Source organism: Hemicordylus capensis, chromosome 5 (assembly GCF_027244095.1).
Source record: "Hemicordylus capensis ecotype Gifberg chromosome 5, rHemCap1.1.pri, whole genome shotgun sequence".
Lineage (NCBI taxonomy): Eukaryota > Metazoa > Chordata > Lepidosauria > Squamata > Cordylidae > Hemicordylus > Hemicordylus capensis.
In genome coordinates this window covers 172,646,869-172,665,898 of record NC_069661.1, presented here as the reverse complement: position 1 = coordinate 172,665,898, position 19,030 = coordinate 172,646,869, and the positions used below count along the sequence as shown (strand labels likewise).

Below are 19,030 nucleotides of genomic sequence, written 5' to 3'. Positions count from 1 at the left end.
TCCTTTTAATTCTCAGAGGATCCCTCTTGTAGCCTGGATGATGGGGACAGGAAGAGTGCACAGTCTTCCTGGCTGTTTACATGGTCAGTGTTTACAAGCCAGTGGATAAAAGATACCACTGCTGTTACAGTGATATCATGTGGAAGGAGGTCTGTGAGAAGTTTTCTCTTTCCCAGGCTAGCTCTGTTATGCCACACGTCATAGAGGCCTCTTTTAAATCTGTTCATATTATCGCAACAGAACTAGGGCTCCACCCATAGTTGATTGGTTCATAAGCAGCAAACTGGCACCCACAGCTTTGTATTTCTTACTACCCCAGATGTCAAGGGTGTGGATTGTCCCCTTGGGGGAGACTTATGCAGAATATCAAGAGTTGTTATCTCACTGCACCAGCTCATATGACCAGGCCATAACTGTTATAGTTCATTTTTAAAACTTAATACTTTTTTTCTTGGAATCTTTACTCTGAATATAGAACTTCCTTTGTATTCACACACATGATGAGCCATAACAGAAGAATATATGTCTTGTCTAGAAGAAACGTTACTGTGTGTAGAAGCTTTGAAGTTAAAACAAAACACTCATGTGACATTAACTATAGTCTTTTGCATTCAGCTTAACCTTTTGACATCATATTCTTCAACAACCTTGGAACAAAGGGAAGCAGATTCAGGAAACAACTATTTTCATGGTTTCCACCCTCTTTTCTACAGCATAGGCCACTCAAAACATATTATTGAGCTATCTATTTTAGTACCAATATCCTAAAAATAGTTCTCACATCTGTATGTGTGTGTAATGGGGGGGGAGTGTCTTAGATTCTTTCTCTGTCATAGCTGTCAGGCATTATTAAACCTTCTTATATAATAGCTCAAAAGGAGCTATCTTTAGACACGACAAGCTTTACAGTGCTGCAGCATCAGCACAAAGAGCCAGGAAGGTAGTATAAGGTTTAGTGTGGGGAAGAAGCTAAAGAGTCGGGCTTGAACCAAAGAGACCTGGGTTCAAATCCTTGTTCAGTCACATTCTTCACTGAATGATCTTGGGGAATCACTGTTTCTTACTTGCATCACAAACTGTTTTGAAGATTAAAAATAAATAAATATATAAAGGAATAAATAATAGGTTTCCACCAGTACTAGCAGAGTCACAAGTCTCCTCATGCAAATATCATTATCATACACAAAACCCACTAGGAACAAGCTGGCATTTATGTCTGTGTCACATGTAACAATTTCCCACACATAGGGGAATATTCGGAAACTCACTGTCAGACCAAAGTGTAGTCCCTTGAATGCATTAAACCCGGGTTCCATTCCTGGGTGTGACAGTCCCAAGAAAATTTGTTCCTCTCAGACTTCAGTGAATTCCAAACCGAACCATGGTATTTACTCACAGTGGTGTACCGAAGTGATTTTGGAACCTGGACGTAAAGGCCTTTTGGAGCCCCCACTCCCTCTACCAACTGCCTGCCGCTGCTGCCTCCACCACCAGATAAACTGCAATGCACTATGTTTTTTACACCAAAACTGTAAAAGAGAAAGCTGGAAACCTGTGTGTGTGTGTGTGTGACTTGTTAGAAGAGATTCTGAATAAGATACTTCCCATAAACTTGCATAGAGGTACCACATTTTGCTTGGACAATCTTGCCACTTACATTATCTGAATTCATTACTTTTTATACCAGAATATGCTCAAGAAAAGGTGGCATTTTTTAAAAAAAAAATGTAGATGGAATTTTGAACCAGAAACTTCCCACTGACTACCTCTGCTGCACATACCACATTTTGCAGGGAAGGCAAGCAGTCCTTCCAGGCTTCCACTCTCCCTCTCTCACCTCCACTCCAGCAAAGGTGGTGGTGGGGGAGAAACAGTTTTCAAAAACCTCTTAGAAAGTCAGAGGCAGAGGGAGAAGGGGAAAGAAGTGTGCTGGAGGTGGCAGGAACCAGCTTACCAGGCAGCCATTGTCCTTCCAAGTCCCCTGCTTTTCTGCTGATGCTGCCTCCACATTTCTTTTCCCCACATGCTGCCCACCCACCCCCCTCCTCAGGTGGATGCTGAGCCTGCCTGCTGGCTTGGCTGAACCGTGGCTCTGCTGCCTCAACTCACACTCGTCTTCCCTCCCGTCCCTCTTCTCTAGTGTCAATGCTGATGGGGATGGGAAACAGTGGAGTGGTCTGCTTAGTGGGAAGGTTGGTGAGCGAGGAAATCTGTGAGGGAGTGTGGAACAAAAAGAGATGAATCCGTGCAGGGCAGAGGGTGAAGGAGAGAGTACTAGGAAAAACCCAAGGAGATAAGGGGAGGGAAGCTGGTAAATGAACTGGTGGAGGAAGTGGGAGCAGAGCAAACACTGGGAACAATCTGGGAAGAAGATGAGGAAGGATGGAGTCAGTAAAGGAACCAGCAGATGGAGCAGGACAGAGTAGGGGAGAGGAGAAAGGAGGAAAGTGCTTCTTTTAGTGATGGAGAGCCAGCTCCTTCAGGAAGGAAAGAGAATGGTGTCATGTGTACAAGTATACACACAGGTGCAGTCAAATGGCTGGGCAGGCAGAAGCAGCTGGGCTGTCTCTGCTTGCTCAGCACTCGGCAGCCTTCTTTGCTTCCCCACCCCCCGCTGCCCCTGGCCCCACTGCCTGCACGCACACCAAGCCTAGCTGGATTGGACAGGCCAGGAAGCACTGCAGCCAGCCCTCGCTACCTGCCTGGCAGTTGCTTGTGCAAATCACGCCAATAAGCTCGGCCACCCAACATGGCATGTGTGGGTTGCTCAGCATTTGGAGGCCCCCCAGGCATGGGGGGGCAGTTTCAAGCCCCAAAGTCTGGTCCATAGAGTGTCACTGCTTACTCATAGACTTGTGAAGACTCACAGATTGGCCATGTTCAGATGTAGTTTTCACTTTCATTTTTGACAGTCACAGTTCCCTGTTACACAGCCTCAGGAAACAGTGGTTTATTCTTGCCCTAGTTAGTCAACAAACAAACCATGGTTTGATCCTAGTTTGTTTTAGCGAACTAGAGACAGGGGGAAAATAGTTCTCCAAGTATAAACATAATGGAAAACGTATGTACTAAATTACATAATTTACATAATTTAGTCAAAAATGGAGAAATGTCCACTTTTCTCTCTCACACACTCTTCTCAAATGTAGAAAAGAGGAGGAAAGAGGAGAGAGAGCATGCAAACTCAAGGATCACTATGACTCATTTGTGTTAATCCAAGTCATGGCTTGGAAGATTGCCTCAACCAGACCTTTATCCAAAGTGAAATCCCTGGACACAAGGGTCCTTTGGAACACAGGTGAATCAGAGCCATCACCATGAGTTTCTATGTCCCCAGTAGTGAATGCCATTAACATAGATAGGGGATGGATGGGAAAGATCACATGACATCTCCAACATATTTGGTGAGTTGTCCAAACGATATGGGCGGAAGGTGAAAAACTTGACATGGGAATGTTGATCCATCTAGGGGCAGCAATAGGCTGATTCAGATGACATGTCTGCCAGACACACTGAATTATGCAATGAGGAGGGATGTAAGCATGTGTGTCCTCCCATGCCGCCAGCGCACCATCACACTGCTGCATAATCACATGGGGTGCAAAATGTCCAAACTGCCCTTCATTGTGCAATTTAAATACAATTGGTATTTAAAATATGTAATGAGGAGGGGGAATCAACACATTCTGGCCCCCTCCCCCATCTAATCATGCAGAATGGAACAGCATGCTGGAAAAGAGGTGAGGCATAAACACTCATGCCTCTTATCACATGGTAAGTAGGGCCAGTGGACAGTATCATACAAACTGGCTCAAAATCTAGACTGACTCTATAGATTTAGGACTGATGTGAAAAGAGAAGCATAAGAGTCAGAAGGCTAATCGCCAGGAAACAGCTATTATATACTAACTGGTATAAGCATTGTTTCTAAGTTGTTTGCTCAAACAAAGGTAATCACAGCAACATTTACTTTAAGATGGAAATGACACTGAACAGTAAGCAATACGATTTTTGTTTCTTATGCGAATGCTGTTGTAATGAGAGGGGAAGAAAGAGAGAATTTACGGTCAAGAAACCAGAGGAATGACACAGCAGTTGTTTCACTGTCGTTTCTCTTCAGCTGGAAAACTCACAAAAAAATTCTCATAGTGAAACACTGAGAAAGTGATCTTGAGTTGAAAATACATATTTAAAATTGTGGTTTCCCCTTAAACTGCAATTCAGCTAACTGAAAATCTGAAGAATCAGTTTGTTTTCAGAAAAATATCAAAAAGATATTTTGATTACTGCTTAATTCTGATTACTGCTTAATTCTAAAAACTATTGGAAAACAGAACTTTTTTTTAGCAACATAATTCATCTAAACATTGCTATAATGTGAGAATTAAAACTTCAGACCTACTAATTCCACATAGATTAGTCACGTTAAAGCCATCGGAGCTATTGCGAAATAAGAGGTTGTGGACCACTGCAGCCTTACATTTAGGGCATATCTTGTATCAGTTTGAATTAGCTTATTGACATGGATTTCCTCAAAAGAATCCTAAGAATTATAGTCTGGTGATAGTTCTGAGAATTCTGTGGGAAATTATTGGCTCTCTTAGAGAACTACAGTTCCCAGGGTCCCTGTGCAGAGGGAACAGCTGTTAAATCTATACCTGCTCATTATTTACCTTACTTGGAAGCCCACAATCCAGACATGTTCTTGTACAAGAAAGATGGTTATTTGCCCACTACAGCTCAAACTAATTTAGCTAGTCCTGATTACCTGTGGGACAAAGGGCCACAACTGAGTACATCTCCCTACAAGTGACCAAATGTGAGCGAGCGAGTGTGTGAGCCCATGTGGTATAAATGCACTGGCTGCCTTTATGACTAAGGAAGCATCAACACAATGAGAAGATGTGCCCATGATGTGGGGAGCTTTCTTAGCTGCTTAGTGTGGAGCATGGGGTGGGGGGCAATTTGATCTCTGCTTCCTCTGGAATGCCCTGTGCCACTAGAAAATGAGGGCACGCACGTGAGCAGCCCTACCTGGGCTTGCACAATCAGGTAGGGCTGCTCGTGTGGAGAGCCAAGACAGGCCTGATCCCAGTGCTGCCCCGCTGGGTAGCCCAGGTTTTTAACCTGGGCTTTTACGGAGGTAGAAGGGTGCAAGCATGTCCTACTACCCATTCCTGGTCTTGTGGTTGCACAGGCTGCCTGACAGCGGGGAAATCCCCCAATGCACTGACTGCACGATCTGTGAGGTCCATTGTGGGATTTCTGGAGGCTGGGCTTTGTTTTCCAGGCTTCCAGATGGCTGTGCTACTCCCAGCAGCGCGACTCATGTTCAGGCACAAGAAGCGCAGCCAGGGAGCTGAGGATCGTCTTGGTGGGTGGGTGAGATGATGTAGGTGCCTTCTTCCCCTGAAGATCGTGCCACCCTCAGGCACATAATTTGGGAGGACACAGGGCATTTCTGAAGGTAGCAGAGATCAGAGAAAAATCACACACTGTGCTATGGTAATCATAAGCTCTCCAAAGTGCAGTCACATCTTCCTGGCACATGGATGCTTCCTTAGGATAACAGCCACTGAGACGATTCACACAGTAGTGATGTGCAGTTCGGTCCGGATCCGGACCGGTTCGATCCCGGACCGAATCGGGCCCTTCTGGGACTGAGCCGGACCTAATCCGAGCCGGTTCGGTACCGAACCGGCTCGGGTTTCCCGAACCGGTCCGGGAGTGCAATTGAGTCTCTGGAGTGTCTCTTTAAAGTTTCAAGTGTGTCCTCCATTTTGTGTCTCCTTCCCGAAACTTTTGCTCCTCCTTGCATCCGTTTTGTGATGCTATTTCCAGGCATTGTATTGGCTGCGCTATTGATCCTTGATTGGCCAGAATGAGTCCTTTGGTCTGGTAGGCTGCTTGGCTGTTGCACTGTTGAGAGCTGGCACCCTGTTGGCCGTGGGGGGAGTGCAAAGGTGGGGGCTCCCAAAGGAGGGAATTTCAAACCTATATAAACCCAAGCCTCTTCTCTGGAAACTTCTCTTGGCTGCAGTTGTGGGATCATCTCTGAGACCTTGCTTGCTCTTTTGCTGCTGGTGTCTGCTGTGAGTCCCTGACTGTGTGTCACATTAGTGTGTGTCTGTCTCTCTGCTCTCTCTGTGTGTTGTTGTGTGCCACCTTGTCCATCTGCCCTCTGTCTGTCTCTGTCCAAACCTCTTTAATACTTTCCCCTCAACTTTTTCCAACTTTTCCTGTTGTGTTTTCTGTTCTCTTCACCCTTTCTCTCTCAACCCTTCTCCCAAAGTTTTGGCTTGCCCTCCTCCCCCCCCACCCCCCCACCCATCTTCTGCATTGCTTTCCTGTTTTTGTGCCTTGCCTGACTTTTGTTCCACTTTTTGAGTTTCATTCAATTATTGCTTCTGTGTAAATTTATATATTTGCTGATTTTGGTTTTTAATTAATAACTTCTGCTATTGTTATTGCTGGCTGCCTGTCTGAGTTGTGTTCCTGAGGATTTAGTTTATATTATTGCTGCAATTGGATTCCTTGTGTTCTGATTTTGATTGTTAATTTGTTCCCCTCTGGCCCTGCTCTTAGCTTCCCCCCTCCCTCCCTCCCTCCCTCCCACCCAGATAAGATTGTTTCCCTCCTGTGCTGCTGCCTGTTGAGTCTTGCATTCTTTGGATTTCTTTGTGGAATTAGGTTCTGGTTTTGGTTTTGCTAGCTGTGTGTGTCCCACCCACTCCCCCAGTCCCTCCCCCTGGTAGTTGTTACCCCCCCCCCCACCCTGAGACTTTCTGGCTGCCCTTTGGTTTCCTTTTTTTTTACTTTGTGTATAGATTGTTTTGATTCAAATTTGATTGTTCCCCTGTGTGGCCCTCTGCTCCCAGCTTCCCCCTGCCTCCCCTCCAGAAACCCACTCCCCCCACTGCCACCTCCTCCTCCTCCACTCCTGCCCTGCCTGCCCCCTCCCACCCAGACTGAGTGTTGTTCCCCATCCTCCCTGGTGCTGCTGCTGCCTGTTGAGTCCTGTCTTAGTTACTTTGGTTTTTTGTGGGAAATCAATTAGCTTCTTTTGGTTCTGGTTTTGCTGTGTGTGTGTGTGTGTGTGTGTGTGTGTGTGTGTGTCCCATTCCTCCCTGCTGGTTGTTGTTGGTTCCTCCCCCCCCCCAGACTTTCTGCCCATTGGTCCCACTTTTTGGGGGGGGACTTTTTTTCATATTGTTTGGTTTGCTTTGATTGATTCATTGATTGTTCCCCTCTCTGTGTGGCCCTCTGCTCTGCTCCCAGCTTCCCCCCCTCCCTCCCCTCCAGAAACCCACTCCCCCCACTGCCACCTCCTCCTCCTCCACTCCTGCCCTGCCTGCCCCCTCCCACCCAGATTCATCCCCCTTTACGCATACAAATCCCCCCAAAACACACCCTGCCCTCTGGTCTCTCCCCCTCTTGCCCCCCAACTCCCTGCTACATACCCCAGACCCCCTGAAACACACTCTACCTCCCAAACACCCTCTGGTCTCTCCCCCTCTTGCCCCCCTGACTCCCCGCTACATACCCCAGACCCCCTGAAACACACTCCACCTCCCAAACACCCTCTGGTCTCTCCCCCTCTTGCCCCCCTGACTCCCCGCTACATACCCCAGACCCCCTGAAACACACTCCACCTCCCAAACACCCTCTGGTCTCTCCCCCTCTTGCCCCCCTGACTCCCCGCTACATACCCCAGACCCCCTGAAACACACTCCACCTCCCAAACACCCTCTGGTCTCTCCCCCTCTTGCCCCCCTGACTCCCCGCTACTGTTCTGAGTGAGTGTGGATTCTGTGATAGCAAATGAGAGTGGATTCATGGTGTCTCATTGGAAATCTCATTAGCTATCATAGAATCTACACTCAGAACACCTCAGAAAAACAACAGAACCATCACTCCTATCTCTACGGGGATTGCTGGGAGGGACTGCGGGCATTTTTGCCATGGCCCCGGACCCACTTTGGGGGTGCTGCCACCCCACAGAGGTGGGTCTGGGGCAGCCCTAAACCCCCATTCTAGCCAATGGAAAAAAAAATTCTTCAAAAATTCACCAATAATACTAGGAGCCACCAATTGCCTTGGGATTTTTGGGGTGGAGGACACCCATGGGTGGCTACCACCCACCCCAGCTTTTTTGCCCCTAAGGGCTCCACATTGTGAGTTATGGGCAAAAATTAATTTTTTTTAAAAAAATTGTAAAAAATCAGAGGAAGGTCCAATCGACTTGAAATTTGGGTGGCAGGTAGAACACAATGTCCCCTTCAAAACCAGCCACTTTTTGTGATCCAAACCAGTTCGGTTCGGATCTGAACCGGTTCGAAACCGAACCGGACCGGGGGGGTGGTCCGGCAAAACCAAAACCGAACAACCCCGGTCCGGTCCGGACCCGGTTCGGACCCGAACCGAACCGGGAGAACCGGTTTTATGCACATCCCTATCACACAGCCTCCCAAAAGTGCGCTAAGGGAGCCCAGCCCGCTTTTTGGAGTTAGTGTGCTGCAACAGGAGCTGTGTGGCTCCCGGCAGCAAACCTCCCAAAGTACCACTCCCCTTAAATGAAGTTAGTGGAGCAAGCGCTCTACTAACCCCATTTTGGCTATTCTGAGTCGCCACAGTGCGGCTCTGCACTGCAGCGACTCATGAGGAGACCCATGACCAGGAGACTCCAACAAGCCTCCTGGCCTCGGGGGTCTCCCCAGGGTGCCCCTCACACTTGCGTGAGGCATGCTGGGGCTTCTGGGGGTCTGGTGGCCCCCACTCCCTGGCTCCCCTACTGGCCCCATGACAGAGCCAGTAATTGTGTGGATGGCTGATCTGGCCACCCAAGGACGGTTCCCTGCTCGGAGGTGGGGAGAGCAGGCTAAGCACACTCTCCCCACAAACCACCTTGAGACACTTCACTTTGCTCATGTGAAGTGCTTCACCATGTCTTTATTCCTACCCCTATGTAGAAAATGGAGGTCTTTTCCCCTCCCTGCCAGCAATTACCCACACTACTACTATTTACATAGGTGTAAAGGACACCTGAACTTCAGGTTATACTCTTGAACTCTTCATTGTGGCCACAAACACAAATTTTCCTATTTGTTTAAGATTGCAACCACTCTCAGTGCATGAAATCAATAGCGTCTTGGTGTTGAAATTAGCCTCTTTCTGGATTGAAGCAAAGATGGCCACACTGGCCACACTTCAAAATTATCATAATGCTTACTTCTTTCAGTTGATAGGTTAGTTTCAATACCAAAGACACTATAGATTGACTGGTAGCTTACTGTTTTAAAAAAGGTGTGATGTTAAACAAATGGGAAAGTTGGTATTTGGGAGGGAAATGCACAAGTGCATAAGATGTCAAGATTAACTGAAATTTGTGGTTTACATATGAAACATAGAGCTAATGGCTGGCATGCTCACTTAAAGTGTAGAGAAGAGACAGTGTGTGTAAACTCTCCCCTCAACATTTAGTAAAACAGAGTCTGACTGTAAGCACTACAGGGGAGACAATATTTGCTGATCTTCCACAGGAAGTGCTCTTTAACACACAACAATATATCCATGAAGTCTGTGTGACCCTCAGGGACAGACTTTCAGGTGTTGAGTGCTTCCTGAGAAAGGTGAATACCACAGGACATAGGGACATAGGAAGCTGCCTTATACCATGTCAGACTATTGGTCCATCTAGCTCGGTATCGTCTACACAAACGGGCAGATGCCAGGGAGGGAACTTTGAACCTTCTGCATGTGAGCTTTCAAATGCTCTTCCCAGAGCAGCCCCATTCACTGAGGGGAATATCTTAAAGTGCTCACACAAATCTCCCATTCAAATGCAAACCAGGGCAAGCCCTGCTTAGCAAAGTGGACAATCCATGTTTGCTACCACAAGACCAGCTCTCCTACAACTTATTTTGTAGGCCAATAAAAACCTCAAGAAATTAACAATGAATTTTAAATAAAATGATCAAGCAACAATGAAAGAATGAATTTACATAGTAGTTCTACTTTCTGATCTGTCTTTCTATAAGTGAATATCCACAATACACTAGAAAACTGCATATTAAAAATGCTCTTATTGTAAACAAAGCTTTCAGTTATGAAAAATACCATAAAGCATTGTACACATTAAAAATGTGAATCTTACAAACCAACCTTGTATAAATCCAACAGGTCATCAGCCACCCATATGAATTAAATATAAATTGAGGTATACTTTCCCCCCCTCACCCCAAGAAAGAAAACAACAGAATGAAGTACACATGCAGTGTGTGTGTGTGTGTATACAGAGAGAGAGAGAGAGAGAGAGAGAGAGAGAGAGAGAGAGGAATTGCATAAAGTGATATTGGTCACTTCAGTTCAGTGACAGCCAGAAGCATTATCATCTTGGCAGCTTGGTTACCTACCAGCATTGATTGGATTTTGGCAATTTAAATAATTGCCCCCATAAAACAGCACCAGCTCATGAACCCCTGTTACTGGAGTGAAAGCAGCTTGCTTATGACAAGTGAGAAAGGAACAGGGTTCTCAGTATTTGAGAATGAATAATGTATGACTAATTAATTTGTGTAAATCTAGAGAGAAAGCGAGAGAGGAGGAGAAAGGAGAAGTGGTGCATTTGGGTACTTCCTGGACCTTGGCTGGAATTTTGGATAAAGAAGAAGAAATGACACAGCACTTTCATGGGGGGAAGCTTTTCATCATTAACTGAAAAAACTGGTATTGAAGTGAAGGCTATTTTGAGAGGCAAGTAGACAATATTCTACTAATTTCAAATCTTGTATATTGTCTTATAGAAGATTATAGAAATTTTGTATACGTTCCCTCCCTGGCATCTCCAAGATAGGGCTAAGGGAGACTCCTGCCTACAAGCTTAAGCCCCTGCCAGTCTGCCAGACCATACTGAGCTAGATGGACCAAGGGTCTGACTCAGTATCAGGCAGTTTTCTGTGTTCCTCTTTGTTTATATATAACTACAGCTTCTCCTTTAGAGACTAGAAATGCCTCTCCATGCTCCCAGACACTTACGTCCCTTACAATTCCTTCCCATCCTCTCCTTCCTTCAGTCTTTTATCTCACCTGTAGTCATCCATAGCTTGACCCTTCCACACAGCTCACCCACACATAAAGATTATGGGTTTTCTTCTAATTGCTAAATTGCTCTGTCATTGCTGACTTTAGGTGGGGGCAGGAAAGGATGTACACATGCTTTCTGTAAAAACATACAATGTCATCCTAATCCATGCTGCAGTAATTAACTTCCTGTATATTAAGGTGAAACGTTATCAGTTACTTTGAATATTGCCTCCACAATCCAGTTTATGTATCAGAATAAATCCATTTTTGGTGTATTTTGATTTGCCAGGTCTAATCTTGGCTTCAGTGGTTTTCAGGTGCACGTATGCAGGTAAGCACATGCATGTATGAGCTTACTGAAAGTGTATATTATTTTGACAGATGTGCTTCTCAATTTCCCCCTCCTATTATTTCCGATAATCAAGGATTTAGCTTGAGATGGGGCCACAGCTGAGTGGATGAGCATCTGCTTTGGCTGCAGAAGGTCCTAAGTTCAATCCCTGGCATTTCCATGAAGTTTTTTATCATGGGGCTTTTGAAGCCCTTTAACTCGCATCTCCTCTGGAATGGAGGAGGTGCATTCACATATCAGCCAGATTTACACCCAAGTCCATGCAAGTTATTGGGGAGCAGTTCACACACAATTTGGGTTTTTCGCAGTGTGGTAGAGTGTAGTCCAATGTATATTGGGCATTCGCCCATATGAATCTGCCAGGGCCTTCCACTCATCATCTCAGGCCCTGCTCATGACCACGCCATTAACAGAGATCCAGTTGGCGGGGTCTAGAGACAGGGCCTTTTCGGTTGTGGCCCCTTGGCTTTGGAACACCCTCCCTGAAGAGCTACGCCATGCTCCCTTCCTAAGTGTTTTTAAAAAAACATCTTAAAACAAAAATAACACCTTTTAAAGAAGACTTTTAAATGCTCCATTATTATTTTGTTTTCTGGTAGATTCTTTAGCTTTTTATCATTTTCAGTTTTAATTTGAACCTAATAATTGTGGTTTTTAATCTGACAAAAAATTAGTTAATTTTATTACTTTTATTGTATCTGTGTCTATCTTATTGTTGTGAGCCACCCTGAGCAGTAGTGCACTGGAGGAGCGGGGTATAAATTTATATATATATATATATATATATATATATATATATATATATATATATATATATATTTTATATATTTATAAAATATCCGGGGTAAAAATATCTGCTATTTGAGTCAGTTTTTTGAGGCTACTTCGAGTTCGCAGTAAAGCCTCCCAGTAAACCCAGTAAACCCTGCTGTGTTTAAATGTCCCAGGTAGGGCTGATAGAGACTCCTGCCTGAAACCTGTATAAGGGAGCTTCCTATGTTCCTTCCTAGCTCCTGTCCTCAGGCCTGGTTTACACATACAGCAGAATTACATCACTATAAAGTAGTAAAGAGTAGGTTGTACCACCTTAGACTACAGGTGCAGATATGAAAATTAAAATACTATTTAATTTCAAATGTTCCCCCATGTAAAATAATTTATTGCCAAAAGAAAAATAGCACAGCAGGGATAAAATGGACTTAGACAGAGAACCCTAGGTTCAAGTCGCCACTTTCCTACAAAATTCACTGAATGGCCTTGGTCAAGTCACTAAATTTCTGAAAAGCAAGGAGAGCTGCCAGAAGCAAGTGGGAAGATAATAGGGGGAGCAAGACCATTCCATCTGCCTTGCTGGGACTCAGCATCTAGCCCCTATGCCTCCTGTGGACATTCCAGCACAGACGGAGTACAGCCTGCTTGTTGGCTGCCAAGTTCCAGCTGGCTGGTTGCCAGCCTCCAAGATTGCTGAGCTCTGCCACCTGCTGCTGCCTGTCCTGGGAGCTGCTTGTGAGAGGGGTGGCTTCTGGGCCTTGCAAGCTTAAAAGCAAGGAGACCTGCCAGCAAGCTTAAAAGCAATGAGACCTGCCAGAAGCAAGTGACAAGGTAACAGGGCCATTCCATCTGCCTTGCTGGGACTCACCATCTAGCCCCTATGCCTCCTGTGGACATTCCAGCACAGATGGAGTGCAGCCTGCTTGTTGGCTGCCAAGTTCCAGCTGGCTGGTTGCCAGCCTCCAAGATTGCTGAGCTCTGCCAGCTGCTGCCTGTCCTGGGAGCTGCTTGTGAGAGGGGTGGCTTCTGGAGCTTGCAAACTTAAAAGCAAGGCGGCTCGCCAAAGGTGTAGCCGTCAGTCCGCCTGTAGGTGCTGCCAAAGGGGGCCGGCCTTTGGGGGTTGGGTTGGGCCAGGCCTTTTGCAGACATGTGTTTGGGCTCTCTTGAGTGGGATGGTGCTGGGGGGGTGCCTGGCAGTTCGGGGGCAGCTATTATTGTAGTGGTGGGGAATAGAAGAATTGGCACTGGCAGAGCAGCTGGCCGTTATAGGGGAAGGGAAATCAGTAACTTAGTAACTGTTTCCACAACTGCTCTGTCAACTCTCAGGCCTTGGTGAGCAGCTCCAATGACCCACATAATCTGGCCTTGCTCCTCTGCAATGCCAGGTCAGTTCAGAATAAGACCGAAATTGTCCACAATTTGATCGTGGATGAGGGATCTGACCTGGCATGTATAACTGAGACCTGATTGGGGGAAGCGAGTGGTCCAGTGTGGGCTCAGCTTCTCCCACCAGTTTACTCTGTTGTGGAGCAGGCCAGGGGAAGTGGGCGGGGGGTTGGAGTGGCTGTGGTCCATAAGAATACCATTTCCCTTACCAGGGCCCCTGTGAGACAGCTGACTTATATTGAGTGCATATTTTTGAGGCTGGGAACTAGAGATAGATTGGGGATTCTGTTGGTGTACCGTCCACCCTGCTGCCCAACTGACTCCCTAACTGAGCTGACGGAGCTGGTCGCGGAGTTGGTGTTGGAGTCTCCTAGAGTTTTGGTGCTGGGGGATTTCAATATCCACTTTGGGGCTGGCTTGTCTGGTGCAGCTCAGGAGTTCATAGTGGCCATGACAACTATGGGCCTATCCCAATTAGTTTCTGAACCAACTCATGTTGCCAGCCATGCACTTGATTTGGTCTTTTGTTCGGATCAGGGGGGTGTTCCATGGGTGGGGGATCCTGTCATTTCCCCATTGTCATGGACGGACCACTACCTGGTTAAGGTTGGTCTCACAGCCGCAATCTACCCCTGCAGGGGTGGTAGACTTATTAGACTGGTCCGTCCAAAAAGGCTGCTGGACCCAGTGGGATTTCAAAAGTCCTTGGAGGATTTTGACATTGGTGCGGCCGGTGATTCTGTTGATGCCCTGGTGGGAACCTGGAATAGGGAACTCAACAGGGCAGTAGACATGATTGCTCCTAAGCATCCCTTCCAACCTGCTGCAAAAATGGCTTCTTGGTATACTGAGGAGCTGCGGGGGCTGAAGCGGTTGGGTCGGCAACTAGAGTGCAAGTGGAGGAGAACTCGGTTCAAATCTGACAGGATTCAACATGTGACCCATTTGAAGGCTTATGCGGTGGCAGTGGAGGCAGCGAAAAAGAGATTCTGGTCTGCGCGCATTGCGGCTGCAGGTTCACGCTCAGCGGAGCTATCCCGGGTTGTGAGGAGTTTGGTTTCTGCTCCTTCTACTCCCAATCAGTCCCTGGAATTGTTCTGCTGTGATGCCTTTAATGGGTTCTTTGCGAATAAGATCTCCTGTATTTGGGCTGACTTGGACTCCACTATTTCTGCAAGGTCAATGGAGGAGGTGTCCAGCAATCCCTCTTGCTGTATTAGATCGGATCAGTTTCAATCTGTGACTCCTGAGGATTTGGACAAGCTGCTTGGGGCATTGCGGCCTACCACCTGTTCTCTGGATCCTTGCCCGACTTGGCTGCTTCTGTCTAGCAGGGAGATTGTTGGAGGTGGCCTAGTTAATATCGTAAATGCATTGCTGAGGGAGGGTAGGGTGCCCACCTGTCTGAAGGAGGCAATGGTTAGACCACTCTTAAAGAAGCTTTCCCTAGACCCCTTAGTGATGGACAGTTACAGGCCAATCTCCAATCTCTCTTGGTTGGGCAAGGTGATTGAGAGGGTGATGGCCAACCAGCTCCAGGCAGTCTTGGAGGAAACTGATTATCTAGGCCCATTTCAAACTGGCTTTAGAGCTGGCTATGGGGTTGAGACAGCCTTGGTTGGCCTGATGGATGACCTTTACCGGGGACTCGACAGAGGGAGTGTGACTCTGCTGGTTCTTCTGGATCTCTCTGGGGTGTTCAATACCATCAACTATGGTATCCTTCTGGATTGCCTGGGGGAGTTGGGGATAGGGGGCACTGCTTTGCAGTGGTTCCGTTCCTATCTCTCAGGTAGATTCCAGATGGTGGAGCTTGGTGACAGTTGCTCCTCAAAACAGGAGCTGTTATATGGAGTCCCTCAGGGCTCCATTCTGTCACCAATGCTTTTTCAATATCTACATGAAACCGCTGGGTGAGGTCATCAGGAGATTTGGTGCTGAGTGTTATCAGTATGCTGGTGACCTGTGCTGGATGGGGTTACACTCCCCCAGAAGGAGCAGGTATGCAGCTTGGGAGTACTCCTGGACCCAGGCCTTACCCTGGTATCTCAGGTGGAGGCCATGGCCAGGAGTGCTTTCTATCAGCTTTGGCTGATTCGACAGCTGCGCCCATTCCTTGAAGAGGATGGCCTCAAAACAGTGGTGTATCAGCTGGTATCCTTCCAACTTGACTATTGCAATGCACTCTATGTGGGGCTGCCTTTGTATGTAGTCCAGAAACTTCAGTTAGTTCAGAATGCGGCAGCCAGATTGGTCTCTGGGGCAACCCAGAGAGCCCATATTATGCCTGTTTTGAAACAACTACACTGGCTGCCGATATGTTTCCGGGCAAAATACAAAGTGCTGGTTATTACTTTTAAAGCCCTGAATGGCTTGGGCCCGAGATATCTTAGAGAGTGCCTTCTTTTACATGATCCCCAGCGCACGTTAAGGTCATCTGAGGAGGTCAGGACCGTCTCCAGTTACCACCGGTTTGTTTGGTGGCGACTCAGAGGCGGGCCTTCTCTGTAGCTGCTCCTGGGCTGTGGAATACACTCCCAGCAGAAATTTGTAATCTTAATTCCTTACTGGCCTTCAAGAGAGCCCTTAAAGCCCATCTGTTTGGCCTGGCCTTTCAGGGTTTTTAATTTGTTTTAACTGTTTTAATGTCTGCCCTGGTTCTCCAGGGTTTTTTAGCTGTTTGAATGTTTTAATTGGTTTTATTCTGTTTTTATAGTTTTGATTTTTATTGTTAACTGGTTTTACTTGTTTTTATTCTGTTGTAAACCGCCCCGAGCCATTTTGGAAGGGCGGTATATAAATCAAATCAATCAAATCAATCAATCAATCAATAAACCTAATTCACACGGTGGTTGATATATATAAATGTCCTCCTCTCTCTGGGCTCTTTGTTGATACACAGGATGAGATACACAGGAGACAGATCAATAAATGATACACAGAACCCTTATTATCACAAAGGCTTGAAATATATAGTACAAACAAGCTACATATTCCCAAAGATAAAGATATCCCTCTAATATGAACCGTAAAATTTCCACTATAACTGTGCAGGCCTGCTTCTTCTGTGTTAGAAATTGTGATTTTCACATGTTACACATTAACACTTCAGTCTCCAGGCTAGCAAAAGTTAACCTACATTTCCAATTCCTGAAGCATGGCTTTCATGTAAACTACTGAAGTTTCATTTTCACTTCCAAAGGTTCTGTTCACATTACTAGAGACATTCTTTTTTTCAAAGACAATCTTAGTGCTGCTGATTTGACATTTGTGTTTGACAAGAGAGTGAATAGATCGAGATGAACTCTCACACCAAAACACTTCACCTTCTGCCTGGAGAAAGCCTTCATAAACCTTGAATGAAAAGAAGAACAATATAAATGGAAAATGCCTGAGCCACCTTTGATTTGTAGCTGGATTATCATATCTCCTAGAAATCTTTCTTGATCACCCATCTTGAAAAAGGAATAGAAGGAAGTGTTGGTTCATAGTGAACATGAATATTTAAGCTACCAACCTGCACAAATTAATGTATATTTATGTCCCACTGATTTCCAAGTCATTTGGAAATCAGTGATACCACTGTCAACAATTACAATTCATGTAATTGTGGAAGAAGAAACAGATGGATAAAACTAGATGCCTATAAGTTGTCCCTTCCAAATTTTTCCTGGATTTTTGGGTCCCAAATTACCAGGACTTTTCTATGGAGAATACCAAGGCATTATTATTCCTTTCTTTAAAAAGTCAGAAGTTTTGAAAAACACTGTCTATGTGCGGTTTTCTGTAACTTTCTGTTTCTTCTTTTCATTTACATCTGCACCCACCCCATCCAGCATTTGTGGACATTGTGGAAATGCAACTTTAAAAGGAAATTTGATTCAATGGTGCACATAGCTGTACACCATTAATCTGTAAATTGCCTAGAGATTTCTATATTAGGTAGTACAGAAATTCAATAAATAAATTAATAGCTGCATCAAGGTTACTTTGACATCATTTTAAATCAATACAGGTAAGTGAATAGGGACACTGATAATCTGAATGGGGCAGGGAGGGGGAGACACAAATAAACAGCAATAACCGGCAGCTGTAGTAATCGCACATGCTCTAATTCCAGAATTAACTTAAGAAAATTCCATGATAAAGCAGAAGGAAGGGAAACCAGAACATGGTTTGAGCCAATCCACAGAACATGAATATATCACCTTGGTAACCGTTGTGGATGATCTACGCTAGGAACTAAACAGGGGAAGTTGATCCCTGTGCTGCTTGACCTTTCAGTGGCTTTCATCACCCATGATATTCTTCCACTCCACTTCTCTGAGTTGGGTGTGGGTGAGTCAGTTTTGGACTGCACTCAATCCTATTTGGAGGGTTGGGACCAGAAGTTATTACTGGGGGACTAGTGCTCAGATGCATGGCTGTTGACCTGTGAAATCCTGCAAGGATCAATCTTGTCCACCTTGTTGTTTAACATCTACATGAAACTTCTGGAGGTGATTGCCCAGAGATTTGGGCTGCAGTGTTATCAATATGCAGATAACACCAAGCTTTATCTCCCTATGTAATTGATCCCAGGGAAGCAGAGGAGGTTTGAATTAGGGCTTGGAAGCCATGATGGGCTGGATGTGGACTAACTAACAAGACATAGGTGATGCTGATTTGAATGGGGTGGGGTTTGGCATGTTCTGATGGGGTTGTATTCCCTCTGAAGAAGTAAGTTTGCAGCTTGGGGGCCTCCTGGATTCAGCACTGCTCCTAGGGAATCAGTGGCAATGGTGGCCAGAAGTACCTTTGCACAGCTTCAGCTGGTGCACCAGTTGTGTCCCCTCTGGAGGAAAAAATGATCTGGCATCTGTCACACATGCCTTAGTTGCATTATGTTTGGATTAGTATAATGCATGTTATGTTGGACTACCCTTGAAAAGTATTTGGAAACTACAGTTTGTTTATTTTATTTATTTATTTATTTAAACATATTTTTATACTGCCCCAAACTGCCCATATTTTCATACCGCCCTCTGGACGGTTTACAATTAAAATAATTTAAAACATTAAATCAATTAAACCATTAAAATCATTAATATTAAAATCATTTAAAATCAAAATTAAAAATTAAAACCATAATTTTCTGCACATTCAGATGGTGCAGAATTTATTTATTTATTTATTTATTTATTTTTGCATTTTTATACCGCCTTTCGTTAAAAAGATAGCCCCAAGGCGGTTTACAAAAGTTAAAAACATACAATAAAAACACAATAAAAAACATCATGCTAAAAGTATAAAAACATATAAAAACAGGCATAAAACAATGCAACAGATAAAAACACCCAGAAGCAGCAGTAAAAATGATTATGTAAAAGCCTGGGTAAAAAGCCAAGTCTTTACATGCTTTCTAAAAGCCGTGATGGAGTCCGAGGAACGAATGGCCAC

General features: G+C 45.4%; 1 protein-coding gene across 1 annotated transcript in view; it reads right to left on the bottom strand.

Moving 5' to 3' along the window:
* Positions 1 to 10,487, bottom strand: part of TFEC (transcription factor EC) — a 67,236-nt gene extending 56,749 nt beyond the window's left edge. Inside the window, exon 1 of the mRNA XM_053251539.1 lies at positions 10,413 to 10,487. Within this exon, the coding sequence (XP_053107514.1) occupies positions 10,413 to 10,418 (6 nt within the window). The 5' untranslated portion in view covers positions 10,419 to 10,487. The remainder of the gene's footprint in view (positions 1 to 10,412) is intronic.
* Between the last annotated feature and the right edge of the window lie 8,543 nt (positions 10,488 to 19,030).